This window comes from Rousettus aegyptiacus, unplaced genomic scaffold, assembly GCF_014176215.1.
Source record: "Rousettus aegyptiacus isolate mRouAeg1 unplaced genomic scaffold, mRouAeg1.p scaffold_m13_p_5, whole genome shotgun sequence".
NCBI classification, from domain to species: domain Eukaryota; kingdom Metazoa; phylum Chordata; class Mammalia; order Chiroptera; family Pteropodidae; genus Rousettus; species Rousettus aegyptiacus.
In genome coordinates this window covers 118,267,079-118,287,903 of record NW_023416308.1, presented here as the reverse complement: position 1 = coordinate 118,287,903, position 20,825 = coordinate 118,267,079, and the positions used below count along the sequence as shown (strand labels likewise).

Genomic DNA, 20,825 nt, shown 5'->3' with positions numbered 1-20,825 from the left:
CAGGACCACGGAGCTCCCCAAGGACCATGTGGCCCGAGCTGGTGCACTTCGTAAATCTCAAACTAGGCCCACGCCAGTCTGTGCTCGCAAGGACAACGGGGTAAAATGTTTCAAACCAGCTCTCATGGCTCAGCTGTCCAGGAGGAGCTGAGGCCTCATGCCAACGGCCATGAGACTCAGGTTGGAAGTGGGTCCTCCGGCCTCAGCCAAGCCTTCAGATGACCACAGCCCCAGCCCGGAACACTCTGAGCCAGAACCACCCAGCTAAGCCACTCCTAATACCTGACGCCCAAAAAACCATTTGCTGTTTTAGGCCGCCACGTTTTGCGGCATTCGTTACACGGCAGAAGATAACTAATACACAAGGCTGCATAGAAAGCAGCAAACCTGCCAGCGCCCTCTGGCATCTATCTGTGTTTGTAGAAATCAAGCCGGTGAGTCCCCTCCATGCCGTGTCACCACGGCCCTCGGCAACGGCCCCCAGACACACCTGCCTGGGCCAGACGCTCCGCCAGCACAGGAATGGGGTCTGTCCTCCTCGAGGATCCCCAAGACCTGGCACAGAGCCAAGAGGCAGTGTCCAGCCAATGAATAAACTGCCCTTCACCTGTACCTGGAGGGGACAGTCCTACATCTAAAGCACCACGAAGTAAGGGGACCGTTAAGCTAATCTGACTGGAAAGCTCCAAAAGCAATTACCCAAAGAGGAAAAAGACCCTTCGCATGCATTCATTCATTCCACCCATTTTACTGAGCACCTACTAAGTAGAAGGCCCTATGGCGAGCCTGGAGAATCCAGGGACCCCCAAGGCCGAACCTGCCCCTGCCTTCGGAACGCTTACATGCGGGGGGGAGGGGGAAGGGGGTGCAGCGAAACATTCCCGACCAGTCAGACCCCTGGCCTGCGGGTGCACGATCCCTCATTTGCAAATCTGAAATCCAAAATCTGAAAATCGAAGGAGTTTTATCACTCACTTAAGGGTAAAACCTGTGCACGAATGCAGAGCGATTCACGGCCTTTTCGATTTCACCTGGAGTGAACACTTGCGTTTTGCTACAAAAACATTCTTGTGGGAGAAGGCAGGGGCCGCCCCTGACCTCGCCTGAGGTGCGATGTTCACTTAGGCCTGCGCTCTACTACTGTTCTAAGTTCTGGAAAGTCCTGAATGCCTCAGCCCCCACCACCGAGGGATCGGATACAGGGCTACGGCCCCGAGATAAGCAGGATCCCCTGCTAACACCCAGCTCAGACTGGCCACGGCCCTGGCGGCAGCCGGGGTGCAGTGGAGAAGGTCGGGGCCCACCCCCAGCGGCCACTCACCGAAACGAGCCGTCCAGGTTGGCACGGTGGATGAAGCTGAGCTTGGCGTCGGCCCAGTAAAGCTTCTGCTCCTCCAGGTCGATGGTCAGCCCGTTGGGCCAGTAAATGTCCGAGTCCACGATGACTTTGCGGGTGCTGCCATCCATCCCCGCCCGCTCGATTCGGGGCGTCTCGCCCCAGTCTGTCCAGTACATGTACCTAAGGAGGACGGCAGAGGAGAGAGAGCTGAGCCGTCTGCTTTTGCACGTGGCTTTCGTGTTCGGTCTCTACAGACAGGAAACGGACACAGTGGGTTTGCCTACGAGTTCTCCCATCGGAGGTATTACGGCTTGCGATTTGTCTTCTAAGCAGTGAGTAATAACATAGTAAATTTTAAACAAAGTGGGGTAATCAAAATATACTGGTCCCAACTTATTCTCAGCGATATATTCTGGGTACCCTGTCTTTTTACTAAAAGAAACCCTTGCAAACATCCAAGTGTCACACCCACTGAACCACCAAATAAACGAACAGTGACCGAAAACAAAAAAAACCTTGTTGTTCTTTTAACGATGATGGAGTACCATAAATTATTCCAGGAACTCTGCACAGACCCTTTGTTTCCGACTTTTTGCTACTATAAAAACGCTGGGCAGGAGCCTTTAAAAGACAATTAAAAATATGCAGGACAGAATAATATTCGGTGCCAAAAAGAAATGAGCCATTAAGCTTGAAAAAGCCACGGAAGAACCTTCGCCGTTTATTGTTATGAGAACGAAGCCAGTCTGGAAAGACTACACGCTGTACGATTCCAACCGCACGACATTCCGCAAGAGGCAAAACTGTGGGGGCAGGAAAAAGATGGGGGACTGCCAGGGCTGGAACGGGGGGCAGGGAGGGGCAGCTGGGACAGAGGACTTGCAGGGCAGTGACACTGCTCCCTGTGACACAGGGGTGGACACAGGACATCACATCTGTGTCAAAACCTCCACGTGGACACACAGGAACTCTGCTGCCGTGAACATAAAACTGCTTTAAAAGACGAGGTCGATTTTAAAAACGCCACCACGTAGCGGGGTGGACATTGCAACAATCACGGCGGTTACTCGGGGGTATTTGTTGGCGACCTGGCTTTGCTCGTCACAGCCTCCGGTTTCCTGCGAGGGGCACCCACCTACCCACCCGTCCACGGGAAAGCCGCTCCTCCTCAAAGCCTTCCCCGTTCGACATCCCACCGCGACAGCGATGACCACGTGCCGCAGCCGCGGGCACCTGGGGTGACAGGTCTGGACTCCGCCAGCACCCAGAGGATGTCCCCAGTTCTCCAGGCAGGTGTCCACCTATTTTTCTACCCAGTGTCCCTCTGCAGAGAAGGGGGATGGTGCCAGGTTTTTCTATGAGGAGCCTCTCACCCACCTGTGGTCCGTGAAGCTCCCCAGGTGGCATGGTGGCCCCAGTCCCCTTCTGGCCATCACAAAATCCCATCACCCTCAGCCTTAGCGGCTGCTTCAGAGACAGGTGTCTCATTCACGCTGGGCCAACGGGAGTCAGCCTGGAACCCCGACTGGGAAGGCGGGGGCTCCTGGGAGCCACCTGTGCCAGGTGCGAGGGCCTGCCAGCCCGGGGACGTGAACCGAGACGGGGGTAGGGGTGCCACGGATCATCATGCGTGTCGGAGAATAGTGTCGCTTCTCAGAGGTCTGAGTCCGCAGGCCCACGGGCTCTCTCTTCAAGCTGTTTCTAAGTCTAGTCAGGCCCCCCATCGTTCTTGGTCCCCACTTCTGCAGAGGTGAAACTGCACCCTGTTTCAGCAAACCCCGAGTGCCATCCACCAGGGCCCAGCGTGGTCACCAGGGACATGGGGAGGACAAGCCTAGCCTTGCCCTGTGGGGAGGTCTCTATCCAGCAGGAGACAGCTACGACCCGCTCCCCATGGGAGTTCTGAGCCCACAGGAGCTGTGGGCACCCGAGGGCCCCCCCCACCCATGGAGCCATGCAGAGGGCTGTCATTTGTGAGGGGTGCCATCGCTCCTCTCCTGCGATGAGGCCGAGAACAAGCCAGGGCTTCGCACGCAACGCACCCTCCTCCCCACATGGCAGCGAGGGGCCAGTGGCACCCAGTGTTGTCACCCCGGCCGGACGGGAGAGGGCATGCTGCACACGGGACACCTTCCCGAGAAGCCCCTTTCGCTGTCCCCTCTGCGTCTCGCGAGAACGCGACGGACGTGAAGAAGCGAGAATTCGTATTCCCAGCGGACGGAGGAGAAAACAGAGGCTCCGAAAGGCTGACCTGCCCCGGGTCACCGGCCAGCGGATGCTCCGGGGGCACAGGGTGGTTCTCCAGGGACAGCCAGGGCCTGGTGGCCAGCATGTGACTCAGCCCTTCGCCAGCCGGCCCGGGCTGGTCAACGCTTCCTGGCAGCCCGAGCCCCGCAGGTGCCGTCGGCCAGCGCGGCGGAGGCCCCGCCAGCCTCACTCCCCCAGCCCGGAAAGAGCCCGGCCCTCCCGCCGCCCCCTGAGAAGGTGTCGGGAGAATCCATCTCAGAGCGAAGCCCTCACGGCCTCGCGAACGTCTCCACAGCGGCCAGAGCGACGGGCCAGAAAATGCAAAGGCTCGGGACCTCCGCGAGGAGCATAACTCAAATTCCTTCCCCCCGAGTTTCATAACAGAGGCCGCTGGTTTCCTTAAATGGGGAATCTGCGAGCCACCCGGTTACCAGAGACGGGCTGGCGTGGACGTGCAAAGTCTTGAACGCTGCCGCAGGCCCGGCCAAATGCCACGGAGGAACGTCAACTTCCGAAGCAAAGCGCTGCCGCCCGGGCTCTGCGCGGAGGCTGCGGTTGCGGCTGTGTTATTTTAGGGAAGGGCCACTCTGCGTCTTGCAGAGGGGGGTGGCTTCCAGGCCGGCTTTGACTTGAGAGCAGAAGCTACTGCAGCACCCCCCCTGGGGGCGGGGTGGGGGGGCACGAGCCTCCTCCCGTGCACTGGGCTCAGGTACTCAGGGCCACGGGCTCCTCCCCAGGGCCCACTCTGCCACCCCCGAGGACATCTGTGCTTTGTCCCCTGCATTGCTGAAACGGCACCGAGTCCCGTCTCTGGGGTCCGCAGGCCCTCCTGGCTGCGGGCTCCTGGTCGCACACACACCGAGGTGGATATCCAGACTGAGAACCTTTGTCCTAATGATGGCAGGTACCCCCACGTCTGAGGAAGGACCCCAATGGGGGACGGTGTCACAGGAGGGCACGGCGAGATGGCAGGGGATCCAACGGGGCCAGGAGGAGGCAAAGCTGCTCCTTGCGACCTCGCGTCTGTGGCCAGGACGGAGGACAAAGCCCCACTGCCCCTGCTCTCAGACGGCGGTCCTTCCCTCGGGACAGAGCTCAAACTCACGCCGAGGGCCACTGCTCGGGCCAGTGTTTAGCCAGAGTGACGCCCGCGGCTCTAAGGGGCTGGCCTGGAGCCCGCCCTCTGGGGCGACGGGTACCTAAGGGGCCCGAGCAGCATCCCAGCCTCGACCACTTCACAGAGGACGGTGGGGGCCACGGCTCGGCACGCTCCCCTTCACTCGCCTTGCCGAGTGGGAGGGACGCCCAGCATTATCGCGCCCTCATTCGTCAGACACAGGACTGGGCCAGGCCCAGGCGTGAGGGAGCGGCTGGGACCTCCGCGGTCCTGCCAGGACATCAACCCCAAAGTCACGTGTGTCAGCAAAGCCGGCCTGGACAGCAGTGTGAAGACTGCTCCCAACCGAGCTCCTCCCAACCCAGCACCAACCGCCTCACCACCGAGTAACAAGCACCTCTCGACTAAACACGAAGCACCTCCCGACCTAGCACCGAGCACCTCCAAAACTAGCACTAAGCACCTCCCAACCGAGCTCCTCCCAACCCAGCACCCAGTACTTCCCCACCAAGTACCTCTTGGTCTAGCACCAAGGGCCTCCCCCCCGAGTATCAAGCACCTCCCAACCAAAATGGCGAGAGGCCGCGAGGAGGAGAAAGGAGAAGCCCGCGTGTGGACGGGGAGGCTGTGTTTCGGGGTGTGGGGGGAGGGCGTTCAGTGCAAGGACAGCGAACGTTTACTGAGCCCGCTCGCTGTTCTCCACGTTCCCTGCGCGACAGTCACACCCCTGTACGGACGGGGACACTGAGGCACAGAGCGGCACTGTGCCGTCCCGACTCCCACCTACACCCAATCGCCAGCAAATCCCGCTGGTTCTGCCTTCGAAATCGTTCCCAAACCTGGCCACGTCTCCCCCCAGCTCAGCCGCTAACGGGCCTCCTGCCCCGGCCAGAGGGATGGCCCCGGCTCGCGTCAGACCAGACCGGGCGGCTCCTTCACAAAAACCCCGATGTGCCCCTCCCGCCACTCCGTGTGCCGCCCCCCGCCGCGCCCCACTGCACCACGGCCCCTCCCACCCCAGGGCCTTGGCACTGTGCTCCCGCTGCCTGGAATGCTCCTCCCTCTGCTCTGAAGTCACAGAGGCCTCCCCAGGCCCACCTACAGCGCGAGGCCCCCTGCCCGCCCTCCCGCCCTCGGGCCACCATCGCGAACACCCCTCAGAACACACTGTCCACTTAGTCTGCCCCCGGCGCACCGGAGGGGCCTCGAGGCTGCTCCTCTCAGCCTCTCCCGACACCGACAGGTGCCCCCTCTTGGCCAAGGACACTCAGCCACCCCTGCCACCACCCACCTCCTGGGAGGGGGCCGGTGACGCCAAGAGTCCAAGAGCCAAACTGTGGCACGAGGGGTCTGAGACGGGGACCGTTCACCAGGTAGCTCAGAGACCGCGCTGGAAGGTCGGCCGGCCCCTGGGTGGGGCCTGCCCAGAAGCGGGGAGAGGGGCCTACAGGGAAGGCACTGCCCGCATGGACCACCCCCAGCACACCGAGGCTGGACACTCTGCTGGAGGAGGGGGCACCAGGTCACCGGCCTGACCTCAGCGAGCGGATGTGGGGCCATAAAGTCCACCCCCCAACCCCTGTGTGTGTGTGTGTGTGCGCGCGCACACCAATCCATGCACACAATGCTCACATGCACACATATGCATGTGCACACGTGCTCGAACACACGCACGCACACACACGTACATGTGCAATGCACACTCACGTGCAGGCTCACGCCCTCCCAGCCCCAGTCACTCATGCCCACGTCACCCCAACTAGCCAGCTCTGCCCCCCGATTAGCGGCCAGCCCAGCACTCTGCCCCCAATCAGCGGCCAGCCCAGCGCTCTGCCATGCCGACACGACATGCCGAAGGAGGCCGGCTGGGCCTGCACGGTGCCCCGGCCCGGCCCGGGCCCCGAGCTCCCAAAGCCCCGCCCCCGGGGGCCTCGGGCTCCCGCGCAGGACGGGGCTGGGGTCAAGGCCCGTCTCCGCGGCTTTCTAACTTGGACAATCCGAGCGTGCCCCACGCAGCCGCCCTCGCTGTCCTCATCCCCAAAGGCGCAGGCGGGTGCGTCTCCGAAGGGTGTGGTGACACCCGGTGTCACCGTGCAGTGTTCAGAGAGCGTGTCCGACAGCGGCGCCCAGAGAGCGGGGCACGCGGCGGGTCGGCGTGGCCCGGGGGCGGGTGCCAGTGTCAGGCGGCAGCGGGAGGTGAGGTGAGGGGTGACCGGGCAGGCAGCTCCCATCGGAGAAGCCTGGGACGGGCCCGGCCTGGCCGGCCGGTGACGCTCAGCCACCTCCCCACAATCCCCAACCCCGCACGCGGTCTCGGCATTCCCGCCACTCACGGACCCTGCCCGGAACGCGGGGCCAGAGCCCTGGGCCCTCTCGGGGTCCGGCGGGCCCAGACAGGGGCGCACAACGCTCCTGGGATGGACCAGGGGAACAAACGGACCCCGGTGAGCTCTCCCTCGGGACAGGGGGCTCTGCTCGCTCCACCGCGCCCAGCGCCGGGGTTAGGAAAGGCGTGCGAGGGGCAAACCCGCCCGGTCCGCGCGCCCGCAGCAGAGAGGCCCGACGGTTCTCCCCCAGGGCCCGGCACAGCCGTGCCTCGGAGGTGGCGGGCTTAGCGAAGGGACACCGAGAGGAAACGATGCACAACGGCGAATTCCGAAAGGCCAGCTCCCGTCACGGTGGCCGGATTCTCCCCGAGAACGCGACCTGCACGCAAGTGCGCTCCAGAGGGGGCCGTGAGCCCCGCGCCGCCGGCCACGCCCGCGGGGAGAGGCAGCCCGCCTTACCCGTGAGCAGGGTCCAGGGCGACGGCCCGCGGCTGGTCCAGGTCCTGCCAGAACAGGACCTTCCGGGACGTTCCGTTGAGGTTGGCCACCTCGATGCGATTGGTCTCCGAGTCGGTCCAGTACAGCTTCTTGCCGACCCAGTCACAGGCGAGGCCGTCGGGAGACACCAGGCCGGAGATGACCACGCTCTGCACGGCCGCCCCCGTCCGGTTCAGGTAGGTCTGCTTGATGGCCTCCTCGCTCACGTCCGTCCAGTACACGGCTCCCTTGGAGAACTGGAAGTCCACCGCGGCCGCGTCCTCCAGGCCGCTGACCACGACCGTGGACTCCAGCTTGACGCCGCCGGCATCCACCAGCCGCACATCCCGGCGGTTGGCAAACAGCAGGAGCGGCGAGGCTGTGGGGACAGAAGTGACCCATGAGGACCACGGGCTGCGGCGGGGGCGCGCGGCCCGCCCGGCCCCCGCCCGGCCCGTGCCCAGGGCCCCCAGCTCCCTCCGGCCGCCCCCTACGGCACTGCAGGGGAGGTGCAGGGGAGACCCGAGCCCCCCAGAAGCGCTTTCTACGCAGCAAGCTGAAATCGCCGCTGAGGGCCACGGTTTGTCCCACCCGGGCCTGGGGGACTCTGCCTGCCAGGCCGCCACCTCCCACGAGGATGCCACGAGGCCACACCGGTCTTCTGAAGGCTGTGCGAAGCCACGTCACCTTCGTCGGCCTGATGCAGGGCAGGGGGATACGGGGGCACCGCCCTGGCTACGAAGCCCAGGCCAGGTGGAGGACTCCCTCACATTCCCCGGGCCGCGCCCCACACTCAGGTCCCTTCCTGGCCGTGGCCGCAGTGGCCCGCTCGGGAGCGCCACCTCTCTGCTCACACCCCTTCGACGGCACCTGCGCGGCTCGGGGCGAGGCCAGGCTGCCAGGGCGAGCCCCCGGCTCCAGTCCCAGCCCCCTCTGCAGGACAAGACGACACAGGAAGGGTTCAAGGGCAGCACCCTCTACGGGGCTCCCCCACTCCCGCTGGCCCTGTCACCCCCATCACCAGGTCAGGTCTATAATTCTTTGTGGCAAGAGGGGACCTTGTAAAAATCAAGCAAAGGGATCTTACACTTACCCGGGGCGGGGAGGTGGCCACCAAAGAACATCTGTCCCCAAAGGTCACCCCTCCTGCCCCAAGACAGGTAACGGAGAACATGCTCCATCGCGGGCTAACAGCTCTCTGCAGTTCACGCACAGAGACCCCCGCCTGGTGCCACGGCCTCGTGGCTGTGTGTGGCAAGAAGCCCATTTTACAGACGGCGAAGGCGAAGATAAGGCTCGGAGAGGAGCCTGCACAGCTAAGTTCGAGGTCCACGCAGCTACAACCGCGAAAGGGATGGTCCCAGGCAGGAGCTGACTCCCCGGTGCCACAGGTGTCCCAGGTGTGAGCATCGGCAGGTGGCCGGGCCCCAGACAAGGAGCTGCCAACTGGCTGCTCTCCAGCCAGGAGGGGAAGGGGCGGAGGGCCGTGCCGCAGGGGGCGAGTGGCCAGTCCAGCCGCTGGCCAGAAACCCAGGAGAGGCCAGGACAGCCGCCCTGCAGCAGCGCTCTGGGAGGGGGACCCTGCGGGGCGGGGGAGGCAGGGCGTTCCTGGCAGCTGCCCCGGGCACAAAAAATCCTAGCTCTGCTCAGTTCCTCCTCCCTGAACTGGAAAGACCACATTTCACCAGGGCCGACACTCTGGGCAGTTCAGGTGCACCCTTCAAAGGCCCGATGGTGGTGGGGGGGCTGTTCTTTGACTTCCTGTGCTTTCCCAGCTTGGGCCCGGGGGCCGGGGGGGGCGGGCAGGCCTCAGTGCAGCCTTGGCAGGCAGACTCTTTCAGAGGGAGCCGCTCCTGGACCCCGTCGGCTGGGAACCAGCACACACTCGACTCCTGACTTTCCAGAGGCGTCCCTGTCACTCTCCTGGGGACCCCGCAGTGACGGGGGCCTCGGCGTGGGAGGCGGCCCGCCTCCCTCCCCTCCTCCCCGCCTCAGGGCATGGTGACCGGTGCCAACGAAGGGCCCCATCCAGCAGACGTGGCCTCCTCAGAACCCCTCCCCTCTCACAGGTCACGGAGGAGGCTGGGGGCAGGCCGAGCAGAGGGCAGCCAGCGGGGTGCGGGCAGAAGCAGGGCCGAGCGCGGGGAGGGGCACAGAGCAGCGCAGAAAGGTGAGGAAAAGGTGTCGGGAAAGGCGGTCACGAGGAGGGGGCTGGGCTGAGCCCAGGACAGAGCCAGCCATGTGGGAGGAGACCGAGGACCCCGCAGCTCGGGAAGGTGCCAGCTGGGCACATGCGCCCGAACCAAGGCCCTACCCTCGTGTCCCAGTGAGGGAAACAGACAACGAGGGTGTAACGGACCAGGCGATGCGGCACCTGGGAACATGAACGGCCTGGTTTGGAAGAGCCATCTCGCGTGCGATGGTCGGGGCCGGCTCAGTGAGACGTGACAGCTGGGAAAGGACCGGAAAGGGGTGAGGGGGTCCGGAGGGAGGGCGTCCCCCGGCGAAGCGCTCTGGAGGGCGGCAGACGCGGCCCCCCTGTGTGCCCTCCCCAGGGACGCGCCCACCTCTCACAGCCCCCTCCAGCTCAGGGGTCCCGGCTATGGCTCTTGGAAAGCTGCCTGGACCTGCCCAGGTCGCTCCGCCCAGAGGTGATCTCCTGACCGGTGGCGGCCTGAGCTTTGGGCAGCAAGAAGAAACAATGCCACGTGAGGAGGAAAAGGACGAGAAGGGATGGGCTGAGCGCTCAGGCCGCTGGCCTGGCCACCGCTTTGCTGCAGGACCCACGCGGGGTCAGCGTGAGACACACACTGTCCTCTGGCAGCTGTGGATGCTGGGACCCCCGTTTCTGAAAACCCAGCGGCAACTGGCACCAAGGACCACAAAAGCGTTTAAACCCTCTACCTGGGGACCAGCCTCCCGGGACTTTGTCCCGTGCAACAGCCAAAGGAAGGAAAACATCCTAGTCACGGCATCTGCCGCAGCCTTATTTGTAATAAGACGAGCAAAACACCCCCAGTGTCAGGGTAACTAGACCGTTCTCTCGGCAGGAAGCCGCATCCAGGAAAGTGAAAAGGACACGACTGCGGTTAACGTCAGAAAGCGTGTCGGATACACACACACACCACACACACGCACACACACCACACACACGACGCGACTATGAACCCTGACGCACACCAGGCTGCAGGTCCGACCGAGGAAGTGCCAGGTGAGGACAAAGATCAAAAATGCTGAGTCTCTGGGTAAACATGATGTTCATGTTTTAACCCCAAAGTCCTTTCGTGTTGCTATTAAGTCATCTTTGCAAATATTTTCTTCAGGACTCTACGTCAAGGGCAAGCGGACCAGGTCGGTCCCCCCGAGCCAGCTCCGGGTGATGCCTCAGAGCAGGACGGGCTCCGACCTGGGCCTCTCTGCCCTGAAGGCCCCGTCTGTGAAGTGGGGGCTCGTCTCCACATTGGAGACGGCGAGCCTTGGGCAGGACAATCCGCACCAAGCGGCACATTCCACGCGCTCGGTAAGTGCCGGCCGGGCAGCGGCCGTGCCGGTGGGGGCTCTAAGTCACCAAACGTCTCACTCCTCCGGGCCTGGGCCCGCTCCGCTGCGAAGGGGAGCAGGCTGACTCAGACTCGGCGCCCCGGCGCAAATCCCAGCCTGGCCTCCAGCTGTGCGGTCGGAGCAAGACTGTCCGCCTCCCCTCTGAGCCTCAGTTTCCTCATCCGCAAGGCAGAAAATGGTAGCTACTCTTAAACGCAGTGCTGGCTGCTCTGGAAGCCAGACCCGCGGCTCCTCGAAGAGGTGCTTACAGAAGCGCCATGTGGCCCAGCAATTCCACTCCTAGGTAAACGCCCAGAAGAACGGAAAAACGGGACTCAAAGACTGAGACATGCCTGTTGAAAGGAGCATTATTCACAACCGCCAAAAGGTAGAAAAACCGCCCAAATGTCCGTCGACGATGAGCGGATAAACAAAACCTGATGTATCGGAACAATGGAATATTATGCAGCCATAAAAAAGGAACGAAGCACCAACACACACCACAACGTGGGACCTGGAAAACACGATGCCACGTGAGGAGGCCAGACGCTAAAGGCCTCACGTTGTGTGATTCCATGCACACGCATGTCTCAGACAGGCCAAGCCCTAAGGACGGACCGCAGACCAGCGGCTGCCGCGGCTGGAGCGGGGGGATGAGGTTTTCTTTCGGGATGATGGAGATGTCTGGAACTAGAGGACGAAGCCACACAGCACCGCGCATACGCTAAATGCCACCGAATGGTTCGCTTTAAAATGCTGATTTTATGCTACATGAGTTTTACCTTGATAAATAAATAATTTTGTTAAAGGCACCGCCATGCCCCGAGCCCACCGAATCCCCCCGGGGACTTTCTTCCTTCGTCCCCGTTCCCCAGGTGGTTTAACTAAGCGCAGACGACCCTTCCCGTGAGCCTGGACTTACACAAGCCCTCTCGGCCCAACCCCCGAGACACCCCACAAAGTCCTGTGGGCTCCCTGCGCCTCCCTGTTGGCGGGTGGGGCAGGTCACTCCCGCCTGCTTCCTGGGTGGGTCTGCTGTTCCCCAGGCCTCGGTGTCAGAGAGAGGCCGCCGTTCCTCGCTCCTGCCTCAGTCAGGTACCAGGACCCGTGACTGATGTACAGCCCCCACCACGGCAGAATTGGGGGAGTCTCACAGTCCCGGTGCCGACTCCCCGTTTTAACCCACGTAAGCACACCCGGTTTTCACATATGGAACTCACAGCAGATGTCTGGACTTCCCTCCCGACAGCCTGTAACTCACACTGTTCACATGGTTACGCTCAACACAGCCCAACTCAAGGTAACCCAATCCCCCGCTGTGACGCCGAGACCAGCGATGTTTTCAGGACATGCCTTATTGATATCCACCAAGCGTTACACCGCTCGCTGGAGCAGGCCGGGGCCTGGACGCAAGCTACGGACTCGCCAGTCGGGCGTGGGCCCGCGTCCCGCGCCGGCCCTGAGGGGAAGGCCCGGGAAGGCAAGGCAGCACGGGGCCACACTCAGGCGGCCCACACCAGCCACACGCACACGTGGACAGGGGCCGTGACCACCGAGGCGAGAAGAGGAGGCAAAGGAATGACGCGGACAGGAGGTGCCTGGAAGGGACGCACTGAGCTGTCAGATGGGCCTGGCAGGCTTGCTGGAGGAGGAAGAGCTGGCTGTGGGTGGCCCTGGCAGGCTTCCTGGAGGAGGGGAGATGAGAGCCTGGAAAGAGGAACAAGACTTAGCGAACGCCGAGCATGCCCTGGCCTGACACCAAGACGCAGCTACGCACTCGAGTTAATTAATTCCGCTCGCAGGGCTCGTAAACAACTTCCCTAACAGCTCTGAGTGCCTTCGGGCCTGAGGGTCTCAAACTGGTTATTCACGCTCCGCGCCATCTGCACCCCCCAACCCCAGGGGCAGGCGTCCCTCCTTGCCCCCTCTGCCAGCTGCCGCACCTCCAGGTACTCCCGGGCCCACTCCCGCCTCCCCTCTCCTCCCGTACCCATCCGTCCAGCCCTGTGCCAGCACCACACGCCCAGCGAAGGCGGCTTCGCAGCCCGCCCGACGCCGCCTGGCGGGCCAGCCCCGCCTGCCCGCCCTCCCGCCAGGCGGGCCGGCCCCGCCACCCGCTTCACGTTCACGGCCAGCTTCCAGGTTCTCCGGAACCTCGGCTGTGATTTTTACGGCATTCTATTTAAAGTTTTTCACATTGTGAAAATGCAAAAAAAAAAAAAGTGTCACCGCTGAGCCGGGGAGAGAGAAGGATGTGCAGTGGGCAGCAACGCCTCGTTGTGAGAAAGCCTGGCTCTAACGGCGTATGTTAAATTTTGCTGGGAGACCGAGAGAGACTGACGGCTGCGCGGCGATGCGAATGTGCTCGATCCTGCCGAACGGGACACTCCGCAGCGGCTACGGAGATAAACTGCGTGTGGATGTTAACGCAGCTGAAAGTAACATAAATACGCAGAGGCCGAGGGTGTGATAACGTTAGGGAACGGCGGAAGCCCTCGAAGCCATCCTGCAAGGCATGACTTAGAACCACGGTGGCAGGCTCCGTCGAGGATTTTGTTTTTTAAACGTCGGCTGGTCGCTAATGCACCCGCTCAGTGAAGCCAGTGTCGACTCATCCTTTCCTGTTTCAGGAAACGGGTTACGAGCTGATGTTCCCATTTATGTGATGGTCAAGCCTCCCTACGTTTGGACAGCGAGAGCCCTTCTGAGTTGGCTCTCATGTCCTCCCGGCAGGTCCCCCATCGTGCCTTGAGGATTCCTTTACTTTCTGGCACAAAAATGTGTCCGAGGCTTCCGCGTGCTTCTCCGTGCCCCGGCCTCAGCGTCGGCCTTTTCCCGAGGGGCTCTGGGGAACGACCTGAGGAAGCCGAGACCTGGGCCCCGGGTGTGCTCACGGCCACGGGGCGTCCCAGCCTCCAGCCCTGCTCAGGCGCAGGGCCGGGAAACACACCCGCCGTCCATCCCCACCATCACAGGCCCTGGGCCTGAGAGGGCGCCCCCCCCCCCAGACCACGGGAGCCTTCGTGGTCACTCCCGGACACGTGCGTGCAGAGGGGCGAAAACGTCGGGCCGTAAACCAGTGCCCCCCTCGAAGCTCAGTTGGTGCCTTGCTGTTTGCATCTCTGGGCTCCTCATCGTCGGTGACCTCGCTGTCTGAAACGGCCCCCAGGCAGGGTGCACATGAGCTGTCCGCTGTTTGCACACACGTGAAGGCTTCCGTGTGCCCCACGGAGAGAGTGTGTGTTCGACCAGCTTCCCTCGGCCCCGAGTGACAGGGCTGCTGGCCGGGGGTTCAGCGTGAATGAATCAACAATACACATGAAATCGGGCGTCTTTAAACGGAAACACCCGTAAAACAAGGTTGGGGACTGACCCGTTTTCAAAAATGTCGTGACCAGAGGTGGGCAGGAGCCTAACCCTGTGTTTCCCCAGGGAGCCGCTGGTTCGGGATGTGCAGAGTCAGTATTTGCCGTGACTTTTCTCTACACATGACTGTGAACGATGAGAATCGACTGTGTGTACAGCTCCACGTCTGCAGATGCGACTCTGTGACGTCTGTCTGTCTCTCTGCGCACATGCACACGTGGTAAAAGCCGCGAGTTCGCAGCAATCCTCGCGACTTTCCTCGGGGTGCTGCTTTCTGAGCTTCCCCTTTCCGACGCTTGTCAGTAGAAAAGTGGAAACCTAGCGTTGGCGATTGTCTGTATGTTTACTTATGCGCTAATATAACCAACTGCCAACCACCCCCGCAGCCTCTGCTGGCCTACCGCCTCTCTCCCCACCCCCACCTTCCTTCTCAGACGGGGGGCCCCAGGCCACGCCACCGATGGCACCTCTATGCAGCACCCCCAACCCCATCCCCCCCCTCAAATGCCAGGCGCAGACATTTCTGCACAGGGAAGGGAAGCCCACTGCTGGAAATAAATGGACCTAAACCTACAGACCCATCTAGCGGAAAGTGACATCTGATATCGCCTTCCTATCCGTGAACATTTACGTGGGTCTCCTCTCGTGTCCGTAAACTTTTGTTATTTTTTGCACATACAGTCTTGCACATCGTCACGCAGGCACAGCCTAGGTACTTTAAATAAAACCCAAACCATCATTTTTTAGAAGAAAAAAAACTAGCGTGACTATCAGAGAGAGAGAGAGAGAGAGACTGCAAAATTCCCGTGGATCTTATGATGACACATAAAATCTCAAAAGACACCTGGGCTGGGGCAGAGGGCCATGTTCAAGGCAAGGTGGAGGCTCCCCCTCCGAGAAGAAATGTGCGAAAAGCACCGATCTGGCCCGCACGGCGGGGACAGAGGGGGAGGGAGGAGACGCCCACTCGCAGGGGGGTCCGTCCCTGTGCCCTGGTGCAGCCAAGAACCAGGCGCCGGGCCGCTGAGAAAGCCCGGGGCCCACGCGACGCTGGGAACGTCACCGCTCCGCCTCCGATTCCCACGGAACTTTCTTCATTAAGGGGGAGGAAGTATTAAACGCCCACGCTCGCTTTTATGTGGGCAGTTCCTGGAAGCCGGGGCCCTCCCGCCCCACATCTGCGTCCCTGGCACCCAGCTCGCGGGAGGCCGGAGGCACCTGCGTGGCGCTCTGCCTGGGGCGCCAGGGGTGCCGCGAGCCCTCCCGCAACCGGACGGCCACGATGCCAGCGCCAGAGCTCCATGTCGACCTCTGGCTTTGAACCAACGGAGCCGGACTCGACGGGGTGACACGAACCGCAGGGGTCCACACGCTCTACAGGGCAGGCTTGCCTTTCACGGCAACATTCAAACCTCGGGTTTCCTCTAACTGAACAGACGTCCTGCTTTCTTAATGGAAAGCCCAGCAAACTCAAACTCGCAGGCCTGAAAGGGCTGAGCCCAGTGGAACCCCTGCAAACACCCTTCAAATGCCCCGAACTCCACCTCCCATCCCAGCCTCCCTGGCCCGGAGCTCTCACAGCCCCCAAGGTCTCTCCCACCCATCCACCCACCTCAAGACCCGCTGAGCCAGGGAACACCCCCAAATTCTTCTCCTGGCCCCCTAACTTGGCCCCAGCTCCCCAGGGTCCCCTACATCGACCCCACCATCTCCACTTCTGAGCCAGTAGCCATTCCCCGACCCCCACCCCACCCCACCCCACCCCACCCCGTAGGAGTCTCCCAGGTGAAGGCCCAGGTGAAGGCCCAGGTGAAGGCCCAGGGCTTCAGTGAGCCGCCCAGCTGCCCCACCTCCCCTGAGTTGTCTGTACTGTCCCCAGGCAGGGCCCATGCCCCGCCACCCCAGGGCAGGGATTGCCCGGATGCCGAGGGGCTTCTGACAGAACTCCCTCCTTCGACCCTTGCCATTTCAGGTGCTGTCACCATAATGATCCACTTATTGATCTGCGAGCTGCTGACATTTGCATAAAAGTAATGAGAATAAACACTATTCAGCTTCAAATGCGGAGAGACCACAGCCAAGGTGGCAGGAGGATTGTAACCATCCTGAGGGCGCCGGCCTCTTCCCGAACCAACATGCTGGTTACGAAGAGCTTTGATCACAACCACACAGGTGGAGGGGGAGGGAGGGGTTGGAACTGTCAAAACCAGAGTGGTACCTCCCAGGGCCAGGCAGGTGGTGAAGGCTGGCAAGCCGCTGGAGGAACCTTCCAGAACACTTTGAAGGTCTGCTCTCGACCTGGGCTCACACGACGAGCTGGGGACGTTTATCAAGAGATGTGCCACCACTGGCTACAGGGCAAAGGCCACCACCTCTCGTCCCCACCTTCCCTGTCCCAGGCCAGCACCGGGCCTGCGTCCTGCCCCCCGCCCCCCCAAACACAGGCGCGCCCGGCTCCCGACGCCTCCCTGCCGCCGTCCCACTCCACACACTTGCCCGTGTCCCCGCGGCCCGGAGCTCAGCCTTGTCCTCCCTCCCGGCTCAGTCATCCGGTTTGGCTGCCCCCCAGGCCCCATCCTAGGCTCTCAGACCCTAGCAAACACACACACGTGCTCACGCACACTCACACTGACATGCACGCGCGTGCACGGACACAGCCCTACGGGAAGGTGGCAATTAACCCTGTGGCCCAGGCAAGTTCCCAGAGCAGGGACCACATGTCGAAGGTCAGGGAAGCAGGCGAGCAGGAAGCAGTCAGGGTCCGGCTTCGGGGGGTGGAGCAGGAAAGAAGGAATCAGTTGCAAAAGATAAAAAGCAAATGAGGCCGCTTGTTTCTGGCACCTTACGGCACAAAGAAACAGGACACAGGCCTCCCGGCCTCCACCACACAGGGGGATGGGCTGGGCATCCCCGCCTCGCCCTGTACGGAGTGGGGGCTGCAGCCCTGGGGCAGGTGGGAGGACACTCGGGCCGTACAGGGGACAGGGCTGGGTCTCGGCTCCAGGAAGAGCCCCGGCTGGCTGTTCCGTAAAGTCCTGGGAGACAGCAAAGGCTCAGGACCCGACACAGGCCCACTCCGTGCCTGCCAGAGGGGCCCGTAGGTGCCAGTCAGGGCAGCCCACAGTCACTCTGAGGATCTCGACCCCAGCCCAAGTGGCCTGGGCCCCCTCCAGGAGTGACCATGTGGCCCACCCAGCAGAGGACTATCCCTAGCCCAGGGGAGGACCGTCGGGTGGCTCTACGGCCCCCCTCCACCTTGCAAGTTCTCGGCCACTAGTGCCCAGCCCCCAGCCTAGCACCCACACAGGAGAGCAGGCCCTAGGGGGCCGGGCAGAGGAAGACGCCAGCGTCTGCAGCAGGCCCGCTGCGTGCACGCCACCCTCCAGCTGCCCCGTGCGAGAGGCCCGGTCTTATCTAATTTCTAGCAGCTGGAGAATCCCAAACTCTGACAGGGGAGCAGCCTGCCGAGGCCACACACGTACGTGACGGGCGGGTGTGGGGACCTCTGACCCTAAGCTGGGCTTCTCCTTCATGGCCTCTCACCACGCCACACGTCGCCCTAGAAACTCTGGACTCCGCGCCGATTTGAGGGGAAAAGTCCCGAAAGCAACAAGCAGCAGCTCAAGGAACATACCTTGGCATCAGACTCAGATGAGACACTGGGTCATTCCACACACTCGGCAGGCCTTGAGGAGACCAGCACCCAGAGGTGACAACTGGGAAGAAGCCACGCCAGAGGGACAGTAAAGAACAAGGCTGGTGGTGTCACTTTGAGCATGATCCAGCTCACACACCTGTAAAGGGAGTCTAGGTCGAAGGAACACAGCCCAGCGCATAACTACCATTTTAAAGGCTCTGCGAAGTCCTGCAACGAGGAAACCCAGGATTTCCCAAATGAACACTGAACATTTTTCAGTTTGGGCCCAGGGGACATATTTTGAAAAATACCGGCCTGGAAGCAAAGTGAAATGGAAAACATAAAACTGGACAGGACGCGTGGGCAGGGACCTGGCAAAGGCGCCGTGACCCTCTGATGGACAAGAGGTCAAGATCGCTGTGCACGGGACTGGGGGCGCCCCAGGCCGCGCCTCCGCGCCCCACTGCCCCCACACTGCGCAGGCGCCTTCTGGCCACGGCCCGCAGACGGCTGCCTTGAGGAACCGGCTTCGCCATCTGGTTGCTAGGTAACCGAGTGCAACAAACCACCCAGCTACGAATGACCCAACGGTCTCCAGGACATCGGTCCACACTGATGCAGAAGCACCCCGCCCACCAACACAGCACAGGACCACAAGGACTGGGACCCCCAGCCAGTCAGCCCCCCAGAGCTGGGCCGCTGTGCAGTCTGGCGTCCAGCCAAACCCCAGCCAGGGGAGGACACATTCCACGCCAGGGCAGGTTACACAGCCAAACCACCTTGTCCAAACCCCAGGCCACGAAGTCGGGGTCTGGTCACAGAACACTGCTCAGCAGAGATTTTCTCGTGAAAGTCCTTCTTCCTGAAAGCCGCAGAAGTATGTTTTAACTGGGCAAATGTATATATTTCACTGCAGGGGCCGGGCAGGTGCTGACAGTGGGGGAGGAGGGGCCAGAGCAGAGGCCCAGGGGCCAGAGGGGGAAGGAAACAGGGAGCCGGAGCTCACCGGCAGGCACCCCTGTCTCTCCCTCTCACACACACACACATGCGCACACACGCACTCCGCAAGTCTTCATTTCGCGACCGTGGAATGTTACCACCTCGGTGATACCTAGGACAAGTTTTTAGGGAATGTGACATTTGATTTATATCTGCAAATGTGCGTTTTCTCTAATTAGAAGGTTTCGGGCAGAGCAGGGAAAAATATGTATTTCAGAGTCCCAGTTTGACTTACCAGAAACCAGCCTGTTACTAACATTCTTATTTTCGACAAAATATAGCATTCTGATTACATAGCATTTCGGTTCAGCGGCTCCCGGCCTGCCAGGCTCCCGGAAGTGGCCCAAGGCCACGGCGAAGGGAAATGGTCCTACGAGCCAGAGTGACTCAGGGGCCCTGGAAGGGATGGTTCTGCTGGTCCGTTCTGGTGGAACGCGGGTATCTCTCACCCCAAGTCCTGAGCCCCCACGGAAACGGGCGTCGGGCGACCGGCCAGTTCGTCCAGGAGGCAGGGCCACCCAGGAGAGCGGTTCTGACGGCCCTGCCCCCTCTCCGGGCCTGCTTCCTCCTCTACGTTACGGGGGCAGTGCTGGCGCCCAGCCCCCACAGCGGCCCGAAGGGTTAAGGGAGTCAATCGACGAACATTTCTTAGACCCTGTCTGGTACACTGTAAACGTACAATAAATGTTAACTATTTTTATCGATTACACCTAGGTATTTATAGCTCGAGTGTTCTAAGGCAGGATGCACTGATCGAAAAAATAAAGATTTTCGTGAAATGGCACACCTCAAATAAAGCAACCCCATACAGCCTGCTCTTGATGGAGACCAATGTCAAAACTGCCCTGAGTGCAAGTTTTTGTGGGTCTGTTGGCTAGCTGTCCTTGGAGACCAACCAAGGAGGCACTTCTGAGGGCACTGTGTGTGTGTGCAGTTGTGTGTGATTGTGTACGCACGTGTGACTGTGCGTGTGTGTAGTTCACAGCCCCCCAAGGAGCACATGCACGCATGCACACGCACACACGCACGCACACACACACACACGCACGCACAGTCTCGAGGAAGCATTCACAGACCAAGCAGCCAGGGAGGGCGTGGGGCCCTGCTGGACTCTGGGCATGCCCACTCAGTTCTACCTGCCTCTCTGGCCAACTCTGCATCTGCACTGTGTCCTGGAGACCTGCCGGGGACCAGTGTCTGAGGCCAGAAAGACAAAAAGAAGAGGAAAGGGGCCAGCTAGATCAACTGCAGACAACAGATATCGTAAGTGCCCAGTCCCGGGTCCAGGAACGCAAGGCAGACGCATTTAGCCTGAAGCCACGCAGCAAACTCAGGATCCAGAACAAAGGTGCAGACTGCTGGGCCTCTAAGCCACCGCCCTGCAAGCCACCACCACGGGCCAGCGGACCGCCAAGGCCCCTGCTGTCGGCGGGACCTCCACCCGGCCTGGCAGAGGCGGGTGGTTTCCACCGCGGCGGGAACGGCCCTCCCCGTGGCCCCTGGCGCCGACCCCGCAGGCTCACAGAGATCTCATTGTTCTGGCTGCAGAGGAAACTGGAGCACGGAGCTCAGAGCGCGTTTTGGAACCGGCAGAAAAGAACATCTGGGACAGGAAACACATTTCAGAAACAAACATACCTTTGTACCAGCTTGTATTTTCTTTAAGTGTTGCACAAAAACCATAATAACGAAGACGTGCCAATTTTACCATCGGACTGCAAAATCTCCTTTTCATGGAGCGCGAGAGGGAGGCTCCGCTTTCAAATGATCTACTGT

At 61.5% G+C, this 20,825-nt stretch overlaps 1 protein-coding gene across 2 annotated transcripts in view; it reads right to left on the bottom strand.

The window, feature by feature from the left end:
- LRP5 (LDL receptor related protein 5) overlaps positions 1–20,825 on the bottom strand; it is a 92,198-nt gene that overhangs the window by 58,221 nt on the left and 13,152 nt on the right. For both annotated transcript variants that reach the window (XM_036220677.1, XM_016131798.2), the window contains exons 2-3: positions 7,490–7,886; positions 1,322–1,519 (exon numbers count right to left, since the gene is read on the bottom strand). In XM_036220677.1, the coding sequence (XP_036076570.1) occupies positions 1,322–1,519; positions 7,490–7,886 (595 nt within the window). The remainder of the gene's footprint in view (positions 1–1,321; positions 1,520–7,489; positions 7,887–20,825) is intronic.